This window comes from Fusarium keratoplasticum, chromosome 3 (assembly GCF_025433545.1).
Source record: "Fusarium keratoplasticum isolate Fu6.1 chromosome 3, whole genome shotgun sequence".
Classification (NCBI taxonomy): Eukaryota; Fungi; Ascomycota; class Sordariomycetes; order Hypocreales; family Nectriaceae; genus Fusarium; species Fusarium keratoplasticum.
Genome location: NC_070531.1, coordinates 5,165,697 through 5,192,048, shown reverse-complemented (window position 1 = coordinate 5,192,048; position 26,352 = coordinate 5,165,697). Strand labels below are relative to the sequence as shown.

The 26,352-nt window shown below is 50.9% G+C and overlaps 9 protein-coding genes across 9 annotated transcripts; 6 read left to right on the top strand and 3 right to left on the bottom strand.

Moving 5' to 3' along the window:
- Positions 1-1,430: 1,430 nt before the first annotated feature.
- Positions 1,431-3,642, top strand: NCS57_00490200 (uncharacterized protein; the record flags this gene model as incomplete). Its single annotated transcript, XM_053054847.1, has 4 exons — positions 1,431-1,591; positions 1,646-1,830; positions 1,882-2,541; positions 2,603-3,642. The coding sequence occupies 4 exons, from the start codon at positions 1,431-1,433 to the stop codon at positions 3,640-3,642; spliced, it is 2,046 nt and encodes a 681-aa protein (XP_052917007.1).
- Positions 3,643-4,594: 952 nt separating this feature from the next.
- Positions 4,595-5,272, top strand: NCS57_00490100 (Cupin type-1 domain-containing protein; the record flags this gene model as incomplete). The annotated part of the gene is made up of 1 exon (XM_053054846.1): positions 4,595-5,272. One exon carries the CDS (start codon positions 4,595-4,597, stop codon positions 5,270-5,272), a length of 678 nt encoding a protein of 225 aa, XP_052917006.1.
- A 2,628-nt stretch (positions 5,273-7,900) lies between these two features.
- On the bottom strand, positions 7,901-9,092 carry NCS57_00490000 (M20-dimer domain-containing protein; the record flags this gene model as incomplete). Its single annotated transcript, XM_053054845.1, has 2 exons — positions 7,901-8,097; positions 8,150-9,092. 2 exons carry the CDS (start codon positions 9,090-9,092, stop codon positions 7,901-7,903), a joined length of 1,140 nt encoding a protein of 379 aa, XP_052917005.1.
- A 583-nt stretch (positions 9,093-9,675) lies between these two features.
- Positions 9,676-11,692, top strand: NCS57_00489900 (uncharacterized protein; the record flags this gene model as incomplete). The annotated part of the gene is made up of 8 exons (XM_053054844.1): positions 9,676-10,008; positions 10,062-10,163; positions 10,216-10,296; positions 10,347-10,609; positions 10,668-10,735; positions 10,802-11,030; positions 11,084-11,308; positions 11,359-11,692. The coding sequence occupies 8 exons, from the start codon at positions 9,676-9,678 to the stop codon at positions 11,690-11,692; spliced, it is 1,635 nt and encodes a 544-aa protein (XP_052917004.1).
- A 356-nt stretch (positions 11,693-12,048) lies between these two features.
- NCS57_00489800 (uncharacterized protein) lies at positions 12,049-14,755 on the top strand (the record flags this gene model as incomplete). The annotated part of the gene is made up of 3 exons (XM_053054843.1): positions 12,049-13,465; positions 13,512-14,547; positions 14,650-14,755. The coding sequence occupies 3 exons, from the start codon at positions 12,049-12,051 to the stop codon at positions 14,753-14,755; spliced, it is 2,559 nt and encodes an 852-aa protein (XP_052917003.1).
- A 97-nt stretch (positions 14,756-14,852) lies between these two features.
- On the bottom strand, positions 14,853-16,835 carry NCS57_00489700 (Rhamnogalacturonan endolyase; the record flags this gene model as incomplete). The annotated part of the gene is made up of 1 exon (XM_053054842.1): positions 14,853-16,835. The coding sequence occupies one exon, from the start codon at positions 16,833-16,835 to the stop codon at positions 14,853-14,855; it is 1,983 nt and encodes a 660-aa protein (XP_052917002.1).
- Positions 16,836-20,253: 3,418 nt separating this feature from the next.
- NCS57_00489600 (BTB domain-containing protein) lies at positions 20,254-21,073 on the top strand (the record flags this gene model as incomplete). The annotated part of the gene is made up of 3 exons (XM_053054841.1): positions 20,254-20,267; positions 20,348-20,474; positions 20,531-21,073. The coding sequence occupies 3 exons, from the start codon at positions 20,254-20,256 to the stop codon at positions 21,071-21,073; spliced, it is 684 nt and encodes a 227-aa protein (XP_052917001.1).
- Positions 21,074-23,053: 1,980 nt separating this feature from the next.
- NCS57_00489500 (uncharacterized protein) lies at positions 23,054-25,055 on the top strand (the record flags this gene model as incomplete). Its single annotated transcript, XM_053054840.1, has 4 exons — positions 23,054-23,495; positions 23,560-23,798; positions 23,859-24,133; positions 24,188-25,055. Exons 1-4 carry the CDS (start codon positions 23,069-23,071, stop codon positions 25,053-25,055), a joined length of 1,809 nt encoding a protein of 602 aa, XP_052917000.1. The 5' UTR covers positions 23,054-23,068.
- A 590-nt stretch (positions 25,056-25,645) lies between these two features.
- On the bottom strand, positions 25,646-26,238 carry NCS57_00489400 (uncharacterized protein; the record flags this gene model as incomplete). Its single annotated transcript, XM_053054839.1, has 2 exons — positions 25,646-26,154; positions 26,205-26,238. The coding sequence occupies 2 exons, from the start codon at positions 26,236-26,238 to the stop codon at positions 25,646-25,648; spliced, it is 543 nt and encodes a 180-aa protein (XP_052916999.1).
- Between the last annotated feature and the right edge of the window lie 114 nt (positions 26,239-26,352).

Here is a 26,352-nt window from a genome sequence, read left to right as displayed (position 1 = left end):
AAACGAGACTACGCAATGTTGGTTCGGCCTTCACTCAGCATCAAGTTTGTCTAGTTCACGATTCAATTTCTTCCGCTCCTCGCTGCATTAGCCTTTTAAGACTTCCTCTAGGTCATCTGCTCGACCTAGCTCTCCTTCAAGTACCCAGAAGCCCGCCAAGCCGTACATGGACCGGAGGCTGCGCTGGCGCCCACTAAGAATTGCCGGGTTTGGTGGGGTGGGTTAGGCCCGGGCCGCCCGGTCCACAGGCCGGGACAAGGCGGGTAACGGGTGGTTCGTCCCTCCGTCGGTGCCACTGTCAGTTGATGCGTTGCAAGAGCAAACTCCACTTGCGATTGTCTGCGAGTCTCTTTATTAGGATATAGGATAGGGCCTGCATGCAGCTGGGCCCAGAGAATGCTAGTGTTAATTCGTTGAGCTTCAAAGAATGTGTGCTTGTGTCGGGCCGGCGCCCTTTTGGAGTCGGTTCCTTGCCCATTGCAGCCAAGCAACATGCCGCTTCTCGCCCATCTTCCTGAACATGGTGGTTGGTTTGTCTGAGGTGCTTCCTCCTTACTACTCTCGTTGGTCTGGTCTGATCTTCTCACATCTGCATTGCCAATTGCCATCTCCTGGCCGACAAGATCAAATTATTAACAATGTCTCTGACCAACTACCTGAGATCCTGGATCATCACCGACAGTTGCAAGGCATACTTTCGATAAAATGTATCTACTCGACACAGCCTGATTTTCAAGCCGGGGCTCAATGTATCACGCCACCGTTATTTCGTGTCATCTTGCCCGACCTTCTGTGCCTACCGTGATGGTCTTCAGACTCTTTGCCGACAGAGACGCTATGGCGAAGTTAATCGTAAGGGTGGTAACGCGAAGAATGTGATTTGCCCGGCGGCTTGCTAGCTTGTCGATACAGATGTCGGTTTAGACTGCGGTGCAACCTCCGCCTGGTGGCATGCTAGGCTCTCGTTCTGCCTGCAATGCCCTATTCCAAAGATTTGGTCGCAAAGGGGATTTACACCCTGCAAGATAGACGTGAAAGTATGGATGGTCTGGTGCTTCTTCTCTTGAGCACAGAAAATCTGCATCTTGAGGCTGTGCTTCGTCTTGTTGCATACCCATCCTCGGCGTCTTGAGCCGTTTAACCGCTGTGGCGCCAGGCTCTGTCCTGTTACGAAGAATTCTGCAGGCTTGAAAGCCGCCTGAATCCCTGCGTCCACTTCTCAGAGTTGGTGGTGTGCCCGAGGTGCACTTCTAGGCTGACCAGCCCAGCTCTCGACACGACAGGGATCACACCGAGCTCCCCAGCGGACCCTTGACCGCACAGCCGCACTAGCCTACAAAAACATGACACCATCCCTGCCACCATTTTTTGAGGCTTTTCTGCATTCTTCTTCATCTTGCGCAGGCTCTTTCCCCGCACGCCGCGTCAACATGGCGGCGCGACGCTCGCTTGGATATTACAAGCGGTCGAACTGGCAGTATTTTCGCAAGGATCTGGGCACGAACACGTATTTCTTTGGGGATGCGTATCAGGATGAGAAGAGGGAAGATGTGATCCGGATACTGAGGGAGGAGGGTAGGTATTGGGGCGAGTAAGTGGCTGGCTACCAATCTCACATAACGACGCTGCTAATTGACAACTACAGCATAGACAGGGCAGAGGGAGAGTACCTCACATACGTCAAGAGTCTGGCTGGAACATGGCCTCAACTTCAGCTTCTTGTCGACTTCATGGAGGTCGGCACGATTCCGACGCGATGGTGCACGTTCCCAGGCGAGGTGCCTGTGAAGAATCAGAAGCCGCGCTACGTCTATGGAGATACTATTCCAGGTGAGCGAAGTTCCGTGCTCCAGTGTTCAAGCCATGTCTAATAGAGTCTAGAAATAAAAAGGGAGCAATTTCTACGAGCTAAAAGGATGAATGTGGCTCTACTCGAGTACAAATCAGAAGGCAAGCCATCAGTCGAAAGGTACCAGTTCGACGAATTGCATCCACATTCTGCGCTTGCTGGGCTGGAAGAAGCCGTTTCACGAGTCAAGGACAACTCAATCTCGCGCAAGGACATCAAGCTTAGCCTCTTTGTTGTTGAGGACCTTTCCCGAGACATCATCGAAACCTTGGGAGCTGGACTTGATATCGACCCTCGTTTCTTCCGCACTCAACTCATCGACTACGTTTGGAACAATGTTAGAGATCCATGGCGTGAGCCTCCGATGCTCGATGTCATGTCCCGGCAACAGAACTGGTTCCAGATGCGGCTCGTCCGATCCCGATACTTTCCAAACCATCAGGAACTCAGCGACGCCCAAGATGCCGTTGACAGATTCAACGTGATGCGGCGGATGGACGGAGACGACAATCAAGCATTTTGGGATAAGGACCCGGCTATGGGCAAGGATGGGACGAAGAATAAAGCCTCCAAGGCCGCCAATGGATCCTCATCTCAACTAGGAGAGGCGCCTGTGGATGCCAAGGTTGGACACATTCGCAGTCGAGCAACCTTTTGGCTCCGCAATGATATTGACAACGACACGGCTGTTGGTAAGATCAACTTCAGTTGGGTTCCAAGCATCAGTTCTCCTCGCTAACGTGTCTCTTCAAGCTGTTCTTCTCCTCGAGCCAACCCCTCAGCAGGGATATCCCCTTTGGCGTGGATATGCCAACTGGGAGGAGCTTCCTCTGTTTAGCTCGCCACCAGACGACATCCCCCTAGCTCCGCCTTCAATGCGAAGTGATCAGGATGAGACGCCAAAATCTTGGCTTGAAGACTTCGTGTTCTGGGCCCAGAAAGAGACATGCTTCCCACGATTACCATCGCCTTCTTCCCCAACTTCTCCTCTCGTGATTCCTGTTCAAGCACTGCTGCACCTTGTGTGTACAGACTGGCTCACCTTCACCGACTATCTCAACGCTCGTCTCAACCAGATCGATTGGGAGATATCTCGGCCTGCCTTCCTACCAGTTAACGATGATCGAGAACCCATTTTGAACAAGCTTAATATCTGGCGTCGATGGGTACCCGTTTGCCGAGATATGCTTTCTGCAACTCTACGCCAAGCTTCCGATCTGGAATTGCGACAAAAGCGTTATGATGGCGAAGCCTACCGGATCGACACAGAGGCAATCTTTGACCCCTACAGGCGAGACTATGAGCGCATACAAGAGCGCCTCAACGACTACGAGGTGCGTATCGATCGTCTCAGCACAGTGGTCAACAATGCCATCAGCCTCGAAGACGCGCGAAACACAGCCAAGAACAGCGAGAGTGTGGGCAATCTAACAGTGCTTGCGTCACTCTTTGTGCCCCCTAGCTTGGTTGCAAGTTTGCTTGCCATGAACACAGAGCCTTTGAAGGATCTTGACGAAGCCCTCAAGTGGTGGGTTGTCGCATCCTTCGGGGCCATCCTCTTATTATTCGCCCTGTATCACACCATGAGGAGCGAGCTCACATGGAAGGTTGTGTGGAAGACCATCACCAAGACAACGGAGAAGTACGCCAAGATGGTAACCTTTACGTCCAAGGTTCGGAAGAGAACTGAGAGGGACAAGGACGAAAGCGATGATGATCAAAGTGGGACACATGAGAGGCAAATTGACAACGAGGAACGCAAGAATGGGGTCCTGGGAGACCGATATGTATAGATATCACCGAAGGGCTTATCTTAAGCTCTTTCTTGTCACGAAGTTATGATGAAAGGACACGAAGATACTCGTGCCATGCATGAAACGCCTTTGAATAAAGCAATGAAATGATGTTTAAGGATGGAAACATTTGTAAAGGTGTGATTTGATGTGAGGATCAAGTGCTTCCATTTCCTGCAACCAATGTTTACCGGGCTGCAAACCCTTACATTGCATTTATTAGTGGTCGATTATCTGACCTTGTGGGAAGCCTGACACTGTTGTTTAATGGGAAGACAAGGTTTTACGATAGAATGTTGGGAAAGACCTGACTGAGATGGGGGCCTCTTAGACTATCGGCAAGCTCTGCATGTAGATCGCGCACTTGACGGTCTGTGTTCTTGGTAACCGACTGATATTGTAAACTACTATAGATTCCCCCTTTGTGTTGAATCTCGCCGTAAACTTCTTGTCCGAGGCTGAGACTATTCTTAATCCAGGTCTTACCTACTCTACAGGCATTGGCTGGGCAGTCATCCGCAGCAGCGGGATAAGCAATGCTCGCCGGGGCCATCTCTTCGCTCGAACTGCCCGAAAGGGTTTCGGAGTAACTTGGACCATTCGACCACAAATCGCTTAGGGATACCTGAACGGTTGCTGCATGTACTTGGAAGGCGATCCCATAAGGCTTGTCTCGGACTCTTCTGCCGTGCATGGTTGAGGGCTATGTCCGGAGTAGAGCCCTGAGCCAGAGGTTGAATGGCTCGAGCTGGAAGAGATCCTATTCGTCCATCCCATCCCCACGATCGGGAAGATGTGCCGGTGCTGATGACGACCCCACGACACTCGGAGATATCTGCCGGCCATTTGTCTGATAAGAAGTTAATAAAGAATCCTCGCGGTGTCGTAGCGAGCGCGGACAAATACACAAATCCATATCCTTGTACTAAGACTTTTCTTGCAAGCTTTCACCATGGTGGAAATAAAGCAGTATTTTCTCGCCCCTACGGATTTCATTCCGAACTCTCCACGCCCCCTGCTGCACTACAAGAATGTGCTGCCACGAACCACTGAGAACCCCGACCATTGCAGTGCAGGCAGGGTCTATGATCTATTCGAAAGCAATGGTTGGAAAGTGGAGTGGCTCGTCCGTTATGGGCAGACCCAGCTTTCACACTTCCACTCCAAGGCCCATGAAGTTATGGCCGTGCTATCAGGCCATGCGACAATCCGATTTGGCGTCGCCGACACCTCTGAGGACATGCATGATAACACGTACGGCTCGGCCAGGGAAGAGGGCGGCATTGAGCTCAAGGCTGAGGCGGGAGACATCTTCCTCATTCCGGCTGGTGTAGCACACAAGACCTATGACACAAAGCCCGAGAGCGAACTCAAGCTCTTGACACCAGGATCAGGTCATGGAATCGACGCCAAGAACCCCAGGGAGGCCCTCGAAAAGATCAAACTATCTGGATTTACAATGATGGGGGCATATAATGGAGGAGAGTGGGATTTCATCAAAGGTGGAGGAGAGTATGAGAAGATTTGGTCCATCCCAAAGCCTAAATATGACCCTGTGCTGGGAGATTCAGAAGAGGGGCTGAATAGGTTCTGGCGTGGGAGTAACATGGCCCTTCGAGTTCATCTGTGATGTGTATAATGTGTTGTTAGGAGGAGTAGGTCAGCTCGTAATTCCAAGACTTCAGCAGTTCAACAGACTTTGTGACAGAAACAACGGAACCTCCGGCAGAGTTCGCGTTGAGGTGGCCCCGTTCCCCGAGATGCTGGTACGTAATAGAATGAACAGGCGCCAGGGTACAGATACAGGCTCTAGGAACCTCCCCATGGGGTGAGGGGCAGGGACAACGTCGTTTGGGAATAGCGGCTGCCTCCATCTGGTGAGAGCGGCGCCGAGAGGAGTAGACAATAACAGGTGGAGATTCTCGGACACATTGCGGGGGCTTTTGAACTGAGAAGAGATTTTTGGTGGTGACACAAGACTGTGTACTTGTAGCATGTCCATGAAGACCTTTTGGCTCCTTTCACTTGTCGTCCTCCATGTACGGTCTATTGCGGAAAGACTCTAATGTTAGGTTTTTGTTTTCTCAATACCGCCTAGTTTCCGAGTAAACTCCTCTTCGTTCGCATTCTTCGAAGCTCGAAGCATCTTACCTCCAACACAATCGTCCACTGGGGAACCTGGCTTGGCTGCACCGCAGGCCTGACGGCCGTGGCCTATCTCATCGCCAGCGGTATTCCCGTGTTTGGCGGCTTGGTCTCTATCATCGGGGCTCTCTTCGGAACTCTAATGCCATTTCAACCTTACGGCTGCATGCGGCTATATGATGACTCGTCCAAAGCCGGTACCGTCCAATGGTTGTCTAGAGCGTCTTTGTTATCGTTTCCGGGAGGTTTCTTATGATCGCTGGCACTTATTGGTCTATTGCCGGCATCATTGAGATCAACTGGGAATCGGGATGTTCCAAGACATGGTCTTGTGTTGGTAACTCAAACTCCTCTTAGACATGGTTTCTGCGATCCTGACCCAAGATCTCTCAGGGGAAGCGGATATTCAGGAAGCTAGCCTGCCTACCCAGAATACTGACTACTCATAATACATGTTTAAGTTTGCCTTGCACTGCTTAGAGGTTAATCTGTTGGTGAATGCCCATTGGAGTTGGTGTGCATGCACTGCCACACGCTCAGATGCAAACATGGGCCCATACACCTTGCATCGTACTCAGCTCTTGTTTTAACCAAATTGGTCAGCACTAATGCTTTGCATTGCATGCTTCTTTATCTCTCATCTCTGCATGCCATTTCATTTGAAACATTTCGGCCGCATTCACCATGTCTCAAACACCAGACACTCTACAACCTCTAGCTCTTATGCCCTCAAAGCTATGCTCTGTCTGTGATAGCATGTTCAAAGGGACACTTCCAGGATATCAGCAACCCAGACCGCATCTAACCCACGGTCGCCTTCTAGCTGCCGCTGAACTTGGCTGTTATATCTGCCGAACCATTGTCAACAGTTACAATTAGGTATCTACCTATGCTTCACAACACAATGCATGCTTTGAGTACAAGGTGTACTTTGATACAAAGCTTCGCCGCCGATGATTCAAGTCGCTTCTTATTGAAGAAAGTGCAGAAGCCTCTGATGTCATTTGGGGATTTCGTGCTTTTTATGAACTGGGTATGTCATACTGAGGACGGAGAGCCCATCTTGTAACTGACAACTTCAGACTACAATGGCTTGGTTGCCTCTAATACACCCCCACCCAACCCCCTTGACTCTGCCTTACTTAAGCTGGCGACGGCGTGGATCAAAGAGTGCGACGAGAGCCATCCGCTCTGCAAACCGCCGGATTCAACTGTCCGCCCGACAAGATTGATCTAGATTATCGACTCCAAGTTAGTCAAGCTTGTAGATCCCACCGAAACACCCACTGGTCAATATGTTGCCTTCTCCCATTGCTGGGGAAAAAAGAAAACGTTGAAGCTATATCACGACAACCTGGACCGGCTCTACAGAGGAATCCAGGTGCAAAGTCTCCCCAAGAGCTACCAAGACGCGGTTTCCATATGTTTGGGTCTAAACCTTCACTTTGTGTGGATAGATTCCCTCTGCATCATCCAGGACTCTTCAGAGAACTGGCAGCATGAAGCTCTGAGGGTGAACTTGGTGTACGGATATTCTGTTCTCAACCTCTGCTCAGCTGCAGCGGTCGACAATTCAGAAGAGAGCTTATCCGCAGGAGATGCTACTCTCAATAGGCACCTGCAAGTCAAAATTTGGTGGGACGGGGAAGATGAAGAAGCTCTGCCTTTGATCTACGGCGATATATTCCACGATCTTCTGGCTCAGTTAACCCATCGAGGGCCGGGCTCCAACTATAATAAAGAACACATTTGATATATTCCACGATGGCATCCTGCATTGTCCTCTCAGGACGCGCGCTTGGGTTTTTCCAAGAGTGGTATCTCTCGCCTCGCTCCCTCGTTCTCGCCCGCCGTCAACTCTGGTGGCATTGCCGGCAAAAGGTTGCCTGCGAGGCTCTTCCAAATGGATATAAAGATGAAGAGAGGATGCGAATTCATCGTCCAGACCTCCAACCGGACTGGATGAAAGATGACATGGGTCCGACGGGCATCGAGAAAGACTGGGCTAGCGCTTGGAGGAACCGAGTTGAGCACTGCGTTGAAACTGAACTGACGGAAGAGTCAGACAGGCTCAATGCTCCCTCAGTCAAGTCTTTTTCATGTCCTCCAAGTTTCAATGAGAATTTCCGCCGAGTGCGTGCCTAATAATAGCCCGGTACCCCCGGACTGCCTCTTCAAGATCCGAGACGGTCAAAAACTCATGAGCTGAATGAGCGTTGAGAATGGTTCCAGGTCCATAAAGGTACCGCTTGTGACTTCCCTTCAGATTTGGAATGTCAGTTCCGTAACTGAGTACTATTGTCTCAAAGCCTGATGGTTCGTTAGTCCAATTTCCGTTCTGAGTGATTCAGAGTACACGTACCATCAATATCGTAATCGATTGGCACGGGCCCAATGCCGTATGTAGAAAACTCGACTTCAAGGTTCGGGTCGCTCTCCAAGACAGCACGACGAATCAAGTCTCGCACCTCGTCCGGGGTTCCGGCTGCTACTCTTACTCCGCCTATCGCAGATGCACTGGCGGGAATCACGTTCCCGGCAACACCACCCTCAATCTTCCCAATGTTAAGGGTGCTGTTGCCAAACTCCTCGCTCCAAGGGAGCTCGAGACGTTGAAGGGCACCAAGTCCACGAACAAGGCTATCGATGGCATTTGAACCGGTTTCAGGGTATCCCGAGTGACCGGCCTTGCCGTTCGCCTTTACAGTGAACCCCAATCCTCCCTTATGCCCACGAGCAAGCTTGAGTTCTGTGGGCTCTCCAAAGATGACTGTCTCCCAAGAGAGGCCGAGATCGTTTGCATCCCGCATTCCAGGGCCTCCCTTTTCCTCTCCCACCACGAAGAGCAAGGCCACGTCACCCTCAGTGATTCGGTTACCGTCAAGGAGCGATTCAACGGCAATGACTTGGGCTGCCACGCTGCCTTTGGCATCAACTGTTCCTCGCCCTCGTATCACATCACCATGTCTCTCATAGGGCCAGTATGGAGGGACGGTATCCAAATGCGAGGTGACGAGGACTCGGGTTTGCCTTGAGCTGTTGAAGTAGGCCAAGATGTTTTCTTGGTTGTTTTCGAGAGGTTGAGTTTCAACTGTGAAACCAGCATCCTGGAGATAGGCTGTCAAGAACTCAGTCACATTCTTTTCGGAGCCTGTGATAGAGGGTCTTTCGACGAGTGATTTATGTAGGTTGATCAATCGTGATGGGTAGTCTGGCCTAGAATGTAGACTCTGCAGGGGATGTTGCAAGCCCCCTATGGCGGCAGATGCCTGCGCGAGGGTGGCGACAAGAAAGATAAGTCTCATATTAGGAACTCGACCTTAGAAAGGGGACGAGGGTTCTGGCACAACTTGATCGGTATCAGGGACAGGTCTCAACGAAACAAAACTGATTTTTATCAATGTATGAGATTTGATGCCGTTACTGGTCGTTTGATTGTTAAGCAACAAGACCCAGAGGCCAATGAACAAGAGCAACCCCTCGTTTTTGCATGTCATCATTGATGTGCATTATTTCGAAATACACTAACACGCGGGTGGGAGCCGTAGATAAAGACGCATTCTCCACCACCCCGGGAATAGCAGCCCATCGACACTGCCAAGCGCCCCTTATCTATGGAGGACTCGGGTTAGATTGAGTTTCCGAACATGCTGGTATAGTCTGATTCGGGCGATGATGGTTGCAGTCTGGCCTTACGAGTAACCGAGGAGTGGTTCATCACACAAAACCCCTCTTTTTCGCAATAGGCCCCCTACAATGACGATCCGGATAAGTGATGCCGATTGTACGACAAGTGGGAGGATCATCGTATCTTTATATGTCTCGGCGATCCCGCACAATGTCTTTGAACTTAGCAGTCCTGATTCCCTTGCCCAACACCAAGCAACCATGGCCTCTCCACGAACTCCTCCTTCCGGACTCGAGCCGGAAGTCGATTTTGATCGTCAAGGATCGAATGAGAAGTCCTCGGTGGCTGCACCCATATACTCGTCCACAGAAGAACCATCCCGAGAGCAGCACTTCAAAGTCGTCGCACGAGGTGATCCGCTCTCCAGTTCTGATGACGTCCAGGGTGAAATCACCGGTTACGATGATTCTCTCATGAGGGCAAGGGCTGCCTTGAGCAGCGCTGAAGAAAAGAAGCTGTTAAAAAGAATTGACTGGCATCTTATCCCTCTGCTGGCTATCATGTACATGGTGAAAACCATCGATGCTTCCAACGTGTGTGGCGATACCCCCAAACACATGCGCTTTCTTGCTTACAATTTCTCCAGGTTTCTAATGCTAGAATTATGGATCGAGGAACTCCTCGAAACATCATGATTGAGCTTAGTGTCACTCCCGATCAGTACAACTTTGTGACTGCAGCATATTATGTACGTCGAGCCCTATACTGCTGCATCGGAGACACGCTGACGATCGTCAAAGATTCCATACATCCTCGCAGAGACGCCTTCCAATCTCCTCGTCAAGTACTTGAAGCCCTCGGTATGGCAAGCCCGGATCATGGTGAGTGTCTGCTAAAGCTTTGGCTGACGAAAGCTAGCTGACAAAGGCAGATATCCTGGGGCATCGTTCTTTGCTGTCATGCTGCTGTCACGAATGCTGGAGGCCTATACACTGTTCGTGCGTTTCTGGGCCTTTTCGAGGCCGGTCTCTGGCCTGGCATCCTCTTGCAACTGTGCTACTGGTATAGACCAGATGAGATGGCGTCCCGAATAGTCCTGGTGACATTGCTTGGCAACTTCAGCGCCGTCATAAGTGGGGTTCTCTCTTTTGCCTTTGATGGCGTTCATGCTCGAGGTTTATCCGGGTGGAAGTGGTGAGTGACGACCTGGCTTTGGGTAAACACGTCGACTGACCATGGCGGTGTGCGAAAGGCTCATTCTAACTGAGGGTGTCTTTACGATCATTCTTGGTATTATTGTCTACCTTGTTCTCCCAGATTGTGTGTACAATCCATCCTCCCAGTCCCCAACCAAGCCAGGCATTTTACACATGCTAACAATTCTAGTTCCAAACACCGCCCGTTGGATGTCTCAGGCAGAGAAAGACTTTATCCAAGCTAGGCTCCCTATCAATGCTCCTCGAGCAGCCGAGAAGGACTTTGACTGGACGGAGTTTTGGCAAACCCTCAAAGACCCCAAGCTCTGGCTCTTCCTGCTCTGTTGGGCCTTTTACACCATTGGAACAACTGGTTTGCAATTTTACCAGCCCACGGTCATTGCAAATCTAGGTTTTACGTAAGTTCTCTTAAGACCACTTCACTATACCTAAGCTAACCGTATCCTCTCAGAACGATTGCTCAGGCTCAGCTCCTTAATATCCCTCCGGCCATCTTTGCTTGCGTCTTGACCATTGTTTTCGGATGGGTAGCGAATACCGGATACATCCCTCTACCTGCAATCCCTTTGACTTTTATGGTCATCATTGAAGCATGCTATGTTGTCTTGTACACGTTCCCCAATACTGGGGGTGTGTATGCTGCTACTGTCATTGCTGGAGGTTTCTCCATAGCCTGGTAAGCAAGCACTCTCTCATCACCTACCTGGACCATACTGAAATTTGTAGGTACACAATGATGTGGCCTTGGCGTGTTCAGACTACAGATGGGGCTACGGGATCGGCATTTGCCATCGCCTTTGCCAACAGCTACGGACAGATCGGTGGGGCTGTAGGATCTCAGCTGTTCAACTCTAGGTTCGCACCCCGCTACACGACGTCATTTGGTATTGCTATGGGCTTCATAGGAGCGGCGATTATCATGAATATCGTCACGTGGTCGGCTACTTGGAGAGTCGACGTGGCTACTCGACGGCTGAAAAGGGCGCGAGTGGCCGCTGGCAAGCGAAATGAGGCTATTCTGGACGACGTGGATATTTATGTGGGGAAGAGAAGAGCATAAGCTCTCGTGGAAAAGTATTGTAAAGCCACGAGATATGACGGTCAAATACATAGGGACATGGGGATTCTTTTGCAGGAGGCTTCAAAGTAACGATGAACAGTGCAAGAGGACTTCCCAACCAAGAGAGTCAAGCCAAGCCCCCATCTCTAGCGGCCCACAGGGTGTCAGTGTGGGTGGGTCAAGTTGCTCCCTTCAGTGACAAGGTGGCCCGGTTTCGTTTTTGCCCTTGAATGACAGGACCCCTCTCAACATCTCCAACAAAGATTCGACACCGTTCACTTTCCATACCTACATGTGTCTCGTTTTCAGTTGCCGGTAAACACATAATTCACATACTGAAGAGGGTTGCGATCCAGATGGTCCAGAAAACGCCCCAGCCCATTGTCGGAATCCCGTCTGGGCGCGATACGGAAGAGCTTCCCTCCGCTGGCGAGTTCGTCCAGGATCTGGACTTTGACCTCAGCTGCCAGGAAGACGATTTCTTTACCTGGATGCAAGAGCAAGTCGAGGATACTGACGATACCTGGACCACTACAGACCTGTTTCTGTCCATATCTCCCTCAGAAACCCTGGGTCTCCCGGCCTCAGCTACTGATACAGTGGGTGAGCCTTCTGCGAGCGCCACACCGTTACAACCTTCGGGAGCCCATATACCGCCAAAATCTGGTCGTCGCTTTTCCACTCGGGTGGCAAAGATACTGAGAAACTGGTTCGCAGCCCACCATCAACACCCCTATGCCACCACTGAAGATCTCGAGAAGCTTCAGGGCCAAACGGGTCTCAACCGGCAGCAAGTAACCAACTGGCTCGTAAACGCCAGACGGCGCTCTAAGCCTCCTTCTTCCCAGTTACAACCTTCATATATCCGCGATGCTCCTCGGTCAACATCGACCAGACCTGGTACTATCAATATCCCCCGACGACCTCCGACGCCTATGCCTTGTGAACAAATGAGCCCCCTTCAACGTTGGCAAAACTCGCCACCTGAATGCGAACCTGCTACTGTCGCCAGCATTTCTCGCGCTGTCGCGGCCTCGCCTAAACTTGGACCCTTCTCACCAATATCCGGCAGATCTTCAGATAATGCCTCATCGGTCAGTAGCGCAGGCAACTCCCACTCAAGTCGCGGATCTGGATCTCGCGCCTCGGCCCATTCCTACAGCTCCGGAGGCTCTCTCAGAATCCTGGCGCAACATACTAGTCGGAGGAGACGGCGAAGGGCGCCCAAGCGACAAGGCCCCCTCCAGCCAAGTCTGTTCCACACCTGCCACAAGTATCAGTGCACATTTTGTCCAGAGACGTTCAAAACAAAGCATAACTGGACTCGACATGAGAAGTCACTGCATATCTCGCTCGAGAGATGGGTTTGCTCTCCAAACGGGGCCACTGCCATGCACCCCGAGCAAGGCATATCTTGCATCTACTGTGGACAAGCAGACCCGGACGAGTCGCACTTGAATTCACATAGTTATGCTTCATGTATAGAACGCCCGCTTGAGGAGCGCACTTTCTATCGAAAGGACCACCTACACCAGCACTTGAAGTTGGTACATGGAACCAAGTACATGGAGTGGCCGATGGATTCATGGAAAACCGACAACGCCGAGACCGGATCTCGATGTGGCTTCTGCGGAGAGGCTCTATCGTCCTGGGCCGTACGAGTTGACCATCTCGCCGACCACTTTAAAAGTGGAAGCACAATGGCAGATTGGAAGGGCGATTGGGGATTTGACCATGACGTGAATGAAATGATCGAGAATGCTATACCACCTTGTGAGTAACTGTTTCTGACATGGCAATTCCCACCACTAACCAACAGACCTCATTCATTGCGAGCAAACCTCGCCACTTCCATTCTCTGTTAGCCAAGGACCGGCCGGTACACCCACCAGTGCATATGAACTCATCAAACTAGAGCTCGAATATTATATGTACGACTACCTAGACGCACATGGCCGTTTGCCTTCGGATCACGAACTCCAGTGCGAGGGATGTACTATTATTCTTGGTGCAGAAGGCACTTCTGACCACCACGTCCCCCCGGCACCGTCATGGCTTCGAGACATCTTCACCAGTTCAACCGAGATTCTTCAACAGGCTCGCTTACGCCCCATCGAGCAGATCAACAAGTCACGCATGAGCCAACTCAAGATCAATGGCAAGAGTGACATCTTTGAGGGTTGCGAGCTAGAGGCTCAACTATGCCGACTAGTTGCAATTCATTACATGATAGGCCTTCCGATGACAGACTATGAATTACAGAAGGAGGCGGCTAATCTTCTTGACCGTATCGAATCTGGCTCACACAACTCTTCTCAACTTTTCACCGGATTCTTGACGAGGCTCGTTTGGATGACAAGCAAGTGGCTTACCCCCTTGCGTGATCGAGGACGACAATTCCCAGCCGAGCGCATGACAGATGAGAATAATCTCCAGCCAAACTTGGCCACCGGTCATTCATCCAACAGGTTGATCAATTCTAAGCCCAACCCTGGGCACCTTCAAGGGGGTATGACTAATCTGTTACAACTTTTGGATCATGCCAGGACCCCTACTTCATCTACAATGGCGTCAGGTGTATCTCCTTCGGCGCTGCAGAGACCAAAACAAAGCAATGGCATTGTTAGCCCCTCAACTATCCATCATGCGAGGCCGCCTTCTACAGCCCAAAACCCTTTCAGTGGCAATGGCCCATTCAATGGGACACCCTTCAACAACGACAGCAACAGCTACAGACGCCTTGCAAGAGATCTATCTCGATTTGTGATGACCACCATGTCATCCAACAACCCCAGCAGTCACATACCAACTGATGAGGAGTTGAAATATCAGGCACGTTGGATTTGGTATGACGAGTGCGTACACCATGTTCTTGGATCATTACAAATGCGGCCAATGCCGTTCATACTCCCATCTCAGCCGTATCACAATCGCTAACAGTGTCTACGTTTGTGCAGTGACGACCCATGGAACCAAACTCCTGCTGACAATGCCGAATGGCTCCATGACTTTAAACGAGATTGTGGCCTCCTCACTGACGATAGGCGGGACGTTGAGAGGTAGACAATTAAGCTCATTACGTGACAGCAATCAGACAATGCTTCATACTTTCATCCCATCTGAAACCTGATCAACCGTAGATACTAGCTAGCCAACTAAACTACTTGAGTTCGAGTCTCAAAGCATCGTACTGAACGTATAGCGAGTCAGGCAACACGGCTGTCTCAACGCTCGAAGCATTGAAAGGCAGGCTCAAAACAAACTCGTTCTTCCCTGCTCGAAGGTTTGAGGACGGGAACACAAACTTGTGTTCCACGTTCTGGCATGCAACAGCGCTTCGGACAGCGCAAGAACCACTTCGCCAGTAAGGAATCAGCCAGGTCGATTCGTAAGCCCCGTTGACGTTCACGGTCCACGGCAAGTCGTTGATTCCGCCCTTCACAGGTGTCCACTTTGCGTTTCCATTGGCGCTTCTCATACCGGCCACCTGCACCGTGAATGTAGCAGTTCTGGCTCGCAGTTGGTTCTTGTTAAGGTCAAACGTGATGGTCCAGTTGTTCACGTTGTTGTAATACGGTTCCGAGAGTAGATGGTTGCCTTTGGATGGGAAAAATGACCAATGGACATAGTTGAGATCCTTTGCTTCGTCGCTTTTGCCCACGTGGAAGTTGACTCCATTGGGGAATTCCTTTTGGTACTCATACTTGCCCCAGTAGATTCGATATTGCTCCGGCTGAAGAGGCTTGGATGTATCAGGTGCATACCCATGAAGATATTCGCCGGATGATTTGTCTGGTACACCGATCCGCCAAATCTCCTTGCCTGAGCTTTCCTCGCGCCAGGTAAAACCCTTACTGTTGTGTGATCGTGAGATCTTGACATCGTCTTGGATGAACCAACCGAATACTCCGTCGGCGTAGATGGTCACTCGGTAGGTTCCCTCCACCACTTGGGGGATGCTGTAACGCCCAGATTTGTCAACCTCAGCCCAGTACTGGAGTGACTTCGTGTTGAAAACATTGAGTTGAAAGTCTTGCTTGTTCTCAGAGAGCACAATGATCGGCTTCTCAGCACCCTTCGGGAGCTTAATATTTCCCTTGAAGGTGACCCTCTTTGACGAAGGAGCGTAGTTGGGGACGTGGTGTGCGATACTGTCGTAAAAGTCCACATTCCACTCCGAGCTGGCATATTGCGCAGCGTCAGCCCTCAACTCAGCAAGAGTTGTATCCTTATCACCCTTGTTAAAGTAGTAAAACTGCGGTCCCCATGTGCGATCAAAACCATGGGTAATGTTGGGCATGGGAGCGCCGTGGTGGCCCGAGACCATGTAGTTGTAGACGATACCATCAACAACAAGATCGGAATGTAATGGACCGCCGTAGTATGTCTCCCGCGTGTTGTGAACAAGCCAGGCTCCGAAAGTGCTCCCATCATCGCTTGTCGAGCCATCGCTGAATTGGCCATGAACATCGTGATTTCGCCAGCTCTCGGACAGGCTGTACTTGGTAAAGTAATCCGAGTACTCTTTTGCATACGCGTCATCCTTGTCATCCCCCACGTACCAAGTCGCATCTTGAACCGAGACGGAATTGGCCATTGAAGGGAGGGGTCCGTAGTTGCCATCACTGGTCGAGAAATGCGTCCATAGCTTGGTGTTGGGCCTAAAGAGGGTGCGGAGCTCGCCCAGATCCCGAAGGAACGGAGTTGCTGGATTGAAGTAGGTGAGACGAGAAAAGGCGTGCAGTCCAGTCTCTCCGTCTCGGAGGAAGAAGTATTGCGACAGTGTCTGGTTTGTTGACTTATAGGTGTCGCTCATAACAATTCCAGCATAGTCGGTTCCAGTAGAATCTGTGTCTTTGAGAAGCCGAAGCTGTGCGGTGCTCCCCGGTGTCCAGAAACCCGTGGGAATACAAGAGCAGTCCAGGTAAGGTCCTTTGCCTCTGTTGCCGTCTTGTGGTCCCAGAAGGTCCTGGCCATCAAGCGTGACATCGGTGATATGTCCAGTAGATTTGGTCAAGACCACATCGAGCCGATCATTGGAGAGGGAGATGTGTGTCGAGTTCTCCTTGGCATTCAGTTTTGCCTGAGAGAACCCCACGAACCCTAAAATGAGGGCAAGTGATTTGAAAGTTGGAGTCCACATGGTCGCAAAGAGACTCCAAACAAGATACACAGCTGGAAAGGAAGGGATTCAGAAAGTCTGTGGTGCAGAAGAAGATCATTTAAGCAACATCAGGATATAATACTCGGTGCCATTCACTCCGAAAGACCTCGGCAATGATCAACCCGAGAGATCGACACCGACTATTCTGGTGAATAGAAACACTGCCCCCGCCCCCATTGAGGGCATGATCCCGGGAATGTATAGGCGGGGAAGACAAAAAGACCACATGTTGATGGATCGACTTTGGGGGAGATGGCATGCTGTGACATGATTGGTGGAACGTTGTTGGTGATGACTTCTGGCTAATTTGGCAATGCAACCTATTCGCATCAATATGCGGGGAATCGCTCAACCTGGTTAGCTATCTCTTTGAGTGCGCGAAGGCTCCCAACGCGTACCGGACAGGGGTTTGATCCAATCAAAATGGAGCTTACGAGAGGTACTTCTTTTCCCACCTAAATTCTATGGTGATATAAGTCAAAGCAGTACGATGAGTTACATAGTGCAACATTGCAAAGCTCACAGCCGTACCTTGATTTGGGCACCTTCCTTTTCCCCCTGTTCCCGTCAATCTCCCCCAACGCCTTCTCTTTTGCTTGTGACCTCACAACACCACAGCGATGGCCCTGACAGGCGTGACAGGCAGAGCGCTTGGTGCGGCCTCGATAGCTGAGCTTATGGCCCGGGTGATTGAGGTCTTCGTTGCCGGCCCTGTATCTCTTCCTTCCATGAAAATCGGGACTGAAGGTCGCGATGAGGGCATCTACAAGGCAGCCTCGCCACGCCTCTTGCGACTTGTATCTCTTCCAACTTGGGCTGCCGTGAAGTTGAAGAAGATAGCTGTTGATGAGGGCAATGTCAAATAAGAAGGTCCAGGCTAGAGCCTGCCAAGGGCCCCGACGAACGCGGTGATCATAGCCTAGCGATGCCCTCAGTTGGTCTCCTCGGTCCACATGATTCATTTCGTCGTTGTAAGTAGCAGCAATAGAAGGAATCTCGAATTGCTTCACAGCTTCCTTACCAAAAAAAAAAACGCTGTATCGGCCATGCCCGGGCTTCCATTGTATTTGGCCTCTTCCTCTTCCGGTTGACGCGTTCATCGCCCTTGAATACAGAAGTCAGGAAGAGCACGAGGGCGTTATCCTTCCACGCGATTTGGTTGACCTGCCAAGCCAAGGGACAAATTAGTAAGGGAAATACAGCTAAATCTGTCTGAATTCCTTGCCTTGTGATCAACTGTTGGGGCCATTCGAAGCTCGCCAAACCGAAGAAGGTTACGGCCGGCAGTGTCATCGACTTTGAGCTGTACGAAGGGCTTGAAGATACCACAGTTGCGGCGGGCTGTGCCTGTGGCCCCGTGACCTAGCCGTCGAAGATGTGTGAAGAGATTCGCCGATGAGAAGAGGTTATCGATGAAGACGTGATATCTGGCTTTTGGCAGCTTATTGACTAGGGCAACGACTACGCTTTGAGTCGGATTGAGAGGCGTATATAGGTCCTTTCGTCTCTGAATGCGTAGTTGACGAGAAAACTGACTCTTCTTCCTTGGCTGCCGGCGCGGCTTCTTTGGGGAGACCAACAGGTCCGTATCTCTTCTTCGGCTGGTGCCAAATCCACCGTAGGAAGAAGCCCTTCTGGGCCACAACCCAGGTCTTAAAGCCGAGGGGCGTGGGTTTATTTGGGACCTTCGTTGTCTCGTATGACCTCCCTGTGAAGCGGGTCATACACTCATCCACAGCGATATTCGTGCCCGGGCTCCATAGCTCGAGAGACGCCGCTTGTAGGTGCTCAGACCAGTCATCCACGGCCTTGAAGACCTTCGGAAGGCCTGTATCGGCGAGGTTGAACGGGTTGAAGACTCGTAGGTGCCGTTGAAGAAGCTGGAACCTGTCGAACGTCATATATCGAATAATCGAGTGGTCAGGGCCTTGATGCCCCCGATGAGAAGTCTCCCAATGGGCGCGGAGCCTTGGTTCCTTGTGAATTCCTATGTAAATCAGGATAGCAAGCCATACGTATACCTCGGCGACGGAGGTGTCATGCCAGCCTCTAAGCCGGGCTGCCGGGCGTAACTGACGGTCTCGGAGCAGGCTTGCAACCCAGCTATTGGTATATTGGACCCATCTTTTAACTAAGGAATAAGGTAGGAAGAGCTGGAAGAGCTGTAGGGGGCGTATGGGGCAGTGGCTTGACCTCAAAGTCGCGTGAAGGCATCTCCATTGGAAGGAAGTAAGCCCCCGCAGGTTGTGGCCGGGCTGAAGACCGGCCGGCACGTGATATCGTTGGGCTGCTCGCGGCGGCTATTTTCCTCTGTGATATAGCTACTTGAATCAGAGGCGTTAAGTGCCTCGCCGGGAATTGATTGAGAAGTCATAGGTCTCTTCAAAATGATTTCTATGGTGTTTTGGCTGTAATTCCTTTCTGAGAGACCTTCCCGTACCCCGCCCGTACCCTCGTCATTACGTGAGAAAAAGTGGGTCCGGTACGCGTTGGGAGCCTTCGCGCACTCAAAGAGATACGACTTGAGTTAATTCCAACACTTGTCAATCTTCACGACCAATTCTAGAAAGAATCATGTAAGATCATTTCCTATTCCATCTGTTCATATCTATTCACTGTTCCTCTGTCTCTAATATTCTCCTGTCTTATTGCCTACTACTATTAGAACTGCGCAGTTGGGTTTTTTAAGACCTTATTTATATCCAATATGTAGACAATCATTTGGGCCCTCATTGTCAACGCCTTTGAGTAAATCGTTGTCGGTTGATGGCTCTCCTCTGTTTTCAACTGAAGGACACATACGAAAAGAACGAGAACGAGCACTGACCATAATACTCTAGTAACCAAATGTACGCATAAGGTCAGTTGATATACAGAGCCTTTCATTCCTCTATCGTCGAGATGTTTATCCTAATGCAAGAGTGGCATGGATGAAAGGCAGGGTGAGGTTTTACAGCTGCCCTCTAAATCCACATCTCTATATCAAGGTTAATTTATCTTCCCCGCGTTCCACAACAACATCCATGTTTCACTTGCTGTGAAGGTCCTTCATAATAGCGATGCGAGATGTGATAGCTGGACACACCTTTGCCAATCTGCAGGCCACCCATATGAGGCAAAACACCATGTCTCTGGGGAGTCGCGTCAACACTCTTCCCTCTTGCCCGGGGTAGCTAGCCTCTAGACGGCTCATACAGAATCCTTAATTTGCCTCATATCATTAGTTCCGTTCTCCGGAACAGATGGCTTAGTGTGACGTCACTGTTCTTGACCCAATATGCGGGAGGCCGACCAACACCGATCGACTTACCTATTTTCTTCTCTCTTTTCACTACACTCGATACTGAATCTCAAGAAAGACCTGCCGTTCTGTTCTGAGATCTCAGCGCCACTCATCATGGCATCTGAACCGTTCGACCGTTTTCGATCATCGTTGAAAGGATATGTCACGCTACAAAGATCCCCTCAGAATTGACTCACCTCTTTAATAGTTATTTCAACCAAGACACTCTCTCGGATCTTTCTGTCACCTGTGATGGGCAGACCTTCAAGGTCCATCGACTGATTCTGTGCGCCCACTCCAAATATTTCTCCAAGCAACTGAACGGCCCATGGAAGGTATTGATCTGTTTTATGGAGAACTAATCCTTGTCAAATGCTAAATCATTTTCTAGGAAAGCTCCGAACAGGTGATCAACATCCAGGACTTCGATGTTGGTGTTGTTGAGGCCATGTTGCACTTCATGTACAACTTTGACTACACCAATGTCAACGGTACTTCGTCCATGGTCTTTGAGGCCCAAATCTACCAGATCGCCGACAAATACGATATAGATTCCCTTAAAGAACATGCCACAAAGAGATTTGGCGCGGCCCTTGATATTGGTTGGCCAATGGATGACTTCCCACTTGCCATAACTGTGGCCTACACCACTTCACCCTTGGAAGACCGGGGGCTCCGAGACCTCATTATCGAGACTTCCAGCCAGCATATTGATGACCTTTTGGGCAAGGGTTACTTCTGCGAGGTGCTGCGGACCACAAACGATTTCGCGGCTGACTTGGTGCCATTCTTACGCGCCAGACAAGCCCCCGACGTCAAGAAATACAGGTGTCCTTCATGCAGGAAGACCTTTTACTGCAGTCCGTCTTCCGGCGAGTGGCACTGCCCGCTTTTTCAAGGCGGGCGCGACAATTGGAAACAGTTTCAACTGTAGGGACTATGCTAGTGATAGAATCGTAGTCTTTTAGGAGGCAGGTAATTGAATTTGCCAGTCTCACCCATCTCCACCAAAGATAAGATATCTCTTTCTCCCCAAGATCTTACGACGTACTTTGCCATTGGGTTTAAATACTGGCTTGTATTGATACTTCTGCGCTGTGGCGTCGCGGCTGATGGCCTCTCTGTAGTCTTTGAGGATAACAAAACTTAGTACTCACCGAAGCTGAATATAGTCTAAGTATCACGATAATGGAACCAAAGGCTGGTACCATCACAGTTTTCCCCCAACCATACCAGGGAGGAAGCAAAAGAATAGAGCAAAAAGATCACACATACAACAGCGGGTATTCGCTAGTCGTCACCGACCTAACTACTAATCCGCCCCTTACTAGCTTGACTCTGGGAGAGCAGACGGGATCCCGTATTTTCTAGTAGGTATGGTCGTATGTGACTGATTGTTGGGGGGGCAAGTTTATGAGTTTCTCCAGTGGCCTGATGTCTGTGTAATCAGGAACATAGTGAAGGAGTATTGCTTCAGATCCACTTTGAAACTGTATCAAAACCCAAGAGAAGACTCAAGCAACGGGGCTTTCAGCAGCTCAAGTTGGCAGAAAGTGTTTCTAAAGGTAGTACCCCAGAGCATGGTGCGTGGGCAAACTACCACCAGTGCAGAAGTTACTTACAGATACCCTGGCCCTATGTGAGGAGGAAGATGAAAACTCCCCTTGAGTCATATTACATCATAGAGTTGCCAACCGGGGTAGAGTTAATCCACAAGGCCCTCAGCTATCACCAAGGCTGTTGAAAAGACAGCAAGGTAATGTTTGCGGGTAGGCAGAGGTTTAACCTCTCTGGGGGACGCCATCTCCAGTCCCGAGATTGAATATTAATAGATGTAATCTTCCCAGAAATAAATACTGCTGACCAACTATCACATTCAGGAGCAGGTATTTTACCGCGTCAACGCAACTCAACGCGATTTCAAGTGGTGACAGAAACTCCATCTCCCACGTCAAAGCGAGAATTCTCGCAACGCTATTGTCCCCTGAAAGTCCCCTGAAAGTCCCCTGAAACTTCAGGGGGTCGAAAAACCGTCCTAGCCAATCATGGAGTAGCGCTTGGCGAGCCAATGAACGCGTATGAATGAGTGGGTTATCGCACTCAAGTCGCACGGTGTGGGTCTTGACAAAAGTCGCAGGTTGCTCAAACACTTCATTTACGCGCCTTGGGATGAATATGCCAGATGCCTTCTCGAACCTTTCTAGCGCTCAATTTTGCATCACCTCCGCTTCCTTCAGCTTGCCTTGGTCTGCAAACAAAATCCCTAAAAGACCCGACGAATGGGGCCCGTGAGCGTCTCGGGACTTGTGATCTTCTCGTAAGTTCAAGACGGTCTAGCGTCCACGGATTGGATGGGCCCCGACGATGTCCAGGTGCCGGAAGTGCCGTTCGTTCCGGGGCCCTTGCAGAGACTCTCTGACCTTCAGCCTATCAAGTTGCCTCTTATGGTACGCCGCGTCAACGCTATCTGTTAGGGCTTGTTACCTGTAAGCTGTGGTGGAAACCATATCGTCACCCTGTACGGAGTACTTATCACCAGGCGGCGTCGACAAAGCTGACAATAAGACCACATCAGTCACGAGCATAATACAAAAGGAATGCTTACCCAGCACACCCGTCTCTACAAATGGGTGCATGCCGTCCACCATGACTGGTTGTCAGACGGCGTGCCTGAGCTCAATGAGCAGTGCACGGTTCTAGATGGTCCATATACTAAGCCCTTGTAAAAGAAGCTTCGTCTTCGGGAAAGCTCGCGTCAACGGATCATTGTGCGGGGACGTTGTACGAGCGACATGGAACATGCCGACCCCGGAATGGCGTATCCGGCTACCCTTCTTATTGCCGTTGATAAAGCGGCGTGTCCCACGCGACACAACACAGCGGTTTCTGTTCAAACAGCTTCAATCGTCGACCAAACGTGACTGACGCCATGAATAAGACATCTCACACTGATGAGCCCCTCAAGGGTGATAACGGTTACAACCAGAGCCCCAATCCAAACTCCAGTGACCTCACCACGAACGAGGACTTCAATGGGCTCGTCAACAGTCGGGCCGTGCTTCAAGATGACTCTCAGGCACTGCCAGACGCGGCCTCCAATGTTCCAGGACAGATAGCCAGCGACGCTCCTATCGAGAACGCCGGCCGTGCCAAGGCCACGTATCGGCTGGCCTATCGGTCAATCGACCGTGGCCAGCCACCCGACGGCGGTCTGCGGATGCCCGCACCCGCCCACCCCCCACCGGCTCCGGCTGGTGATGACGCCGACCGCGGCACGCCGCTGCAGCGTCTCAAGAAGATGCTCATCACCGTTGGCTCATTCGTTGGGCCAGGTTTCATGATTTCGGTTGCCTACAGTATGTTGGACATTGTCATCCTGCGGGCATTTTCCCTTCACCTGACTTACATGTGTGCTCCCAGTTGATCCTGGCAATTACTCTACCGACATCGCCGCGGGAGCCTCGTATCGCTTCCGCCTCTTGTTCATTGTCCTCCTCTCCAATCTGTTTGCTATTTTCTTGCAGAGCCTGGCCATTAAGCTCGGTACAGTCAGCGGCCTCAATCTCGCCGAGGCTTGTCGTGCGTTTCTCCCTCGATGGCTCAACTACATACTGTACGTCTTTGCCGAGGCTGCCATCATTGCCACGGACATAGCAGAGGTAGGTCATCGATTGATCCCCTGTTTCTATCTTTTGCGTCGACGGGTGCTGACAAACTAGGTGATTGGATTTGCCATTGCATTGAACCTTCTCATCCCTCAAGTACCACTGGTGGTGGGATGTGCCATTTCCATCATCGATGTTATGGTCATTCTCTTCTTCTATCGTCCACATGAGTCCATGAAAGGTCTACGGTATTTTGAAATGTTCATCGTTTGCTTGGTTCTGGGCGTCGTCGTTTGCTTTTGCATTCAGCTGTCTCTGATCCGTGACACCTCCCCAAGAGAAGTGTTCAGGGGCTATCTACCATCTAGCTCACTCATTGAGTCTGAAGCGTGGGTTCCGGATCCTTACTCCTCGGTTTTACCCTCCTTCTAACGTCCCGCCAGTATCTACCAGGCTTGCGGTATTCTCGGTGCGACAGTCATGCCTCACAGCTTATATCTAGGATCAGGCATCGTTCAACCTCGCCTACGCGAATACGATGAGCGAAGCGGTCTGTTACCTCGCCAACTTACCTCAGGATCATCGATTCTTGATGAAGGCATCGATAAAGGCTACTACGTCCCCTCTGAGAGCGCAATCAAGCACTCGCTCAAGATTTCCATCATTGACCTGGCCACCTCTCTCTTCACATTTGCGCTTTTTGTCAACTCCGCCATTCTTATTGTCGCCGGCGCCTCGCTTTACAACAATCCAGATGCTCTCGAAGCCGATATCTTTGGCATTCATGATCTACTGTCCAAGTCTATCTCGCCTGCGGCAGGCACCATTTTCGCCCTAGCACTACTGCTCTCGGGAGTCTCGGCTGGAATTGTTTGCACCATTGCTGGACAAATGGTCAGTGAGGGCGCCCTGAACTGGAAGATCAAGCCATGGCTGCGCCGCCTTGTGACCCGCAGCATCAGCATCACTCCAAGCATCATAATCGCGGGAGCTGTGGGCCGCTCTGGGCTCAACGCAGCGCTTAATGGTTCGCAGGTGGCTCTGAGCATCATCCTGCCGTTCGTTACTGCGCCGCTCATTTATTTCACCTGCCGTGATAAATACATGACGGTTCACACCGGCAGGGCGCGCTGGCGTACGGCAGACAGGGATGATGAGACAGCGTTGGACCGGGTAGTTGGCGAGGGAGCTGAGCTCGAACACGAGGGCACCAAGATGACTAACTCGTGGTACACGGCGATTCTCGCCGTCTTGATCTGGCTCTTCATGGCAATCATGAACGTGGCTAATTTGGTGTTCCTAGGCAAGTAGGCGGCGTCATAGTGTTGCGGTTGCTCGGTGAGGAGTAACTGCGTTGTCACTGGACCTAGGAGAATGAGCATTCAACCTGCTATCCCGTGGAATGCACAAGCAATCTAGGTCTGCATACGTCTGATCGCCATTAATACGGATCCTAAGTCTGCGCTTCATGTATCAATTTAGGGCAAGGAAATATCAGCGGCACATGAGCGGCACGATTGCCCTGGGTGCCAAACCCGTCGCCCATCAGCGGGCTAAGGGACAGTATGTTGAAATTGTTCCACCGATCAGAATTATCCCATGCAGCACCACATCTCTTGGTACAGTCTTCAGTCTTTAGTGATCAAGTTGCAGTCCGTAGTCGAATGTCGTAGCTTCAAAGGAACCCCCAGGAAAGAATCAAAGACTGCCCCCCAAAAATCATCCTGCGAACCAACGGACATGAAAAGAATCAACCGCTCGGCATGGTGTTTCTTTCGTAGGCACAGCCCTCGAACATCCTCATTCAAACATATTGACGGCCAAACTATTTTTTACACATATTGGTACAATATCATCTTTCCATATCGCCATGAACATAGCCCATCGCCGAAACTCCCTTTCTAGGCTTGGACGAACCCACAGCCTGTCTTTCCATTCTCATTCGCCACTGCAATAGCTGAGCATGCACCGTTCGAGCTTCCAGCCTTTCCTGCGCAGCATTTAGATGCACAGTCAGCGTCAGAGAGGCACTGGCCTGTGATAAACTGCTGGCCGTTTCCCTTGCCCACATTCTCAGCACCTGGGGCATCGCTGTTGACCCCGGTGTTGGCAGGCGCTTGGGCTGCTGCAGTTGACGTAGCCTGGCCAGCAGGTTCTGTAGAGACGACCGCTTCCTGTTCGCCGTTGCCGCCGAATCCGCATCCCTGCTTGCCTTGCTCGTTGGCCGCCGCCTTTGCTGAGCAGACGCCGCTTCCGTTGAGGGTCGCACAACATTCACTTGCGCAATCGGCATCGCTGAGGCACGCCCCCGTGATGAACTGAAGGCCTTGACCATTCCCGACGTTCTTATCCCCCGCGGGGTCTGCCGGGAGGGCAAGTGGGTTGGGAAGTGCCAGGACGCTGGCGAAAACTAGGTTTCTGTCAGAGCGGAGGCAACAATGGGAGGGAGTCTTTCCATACGGGCAAAGGTGAGTGAAATAGCGAGTTGAACCATTGTGTACGGTTTTGAACTTGATGTTGAAAGTGGTTGTGTTGAGAGTAGTCTTGTTGTGAGGTGAGGTCTTTGTGCGTTGATGTGTTGATGTGTCTAAGAGATGTGAGGTAGACT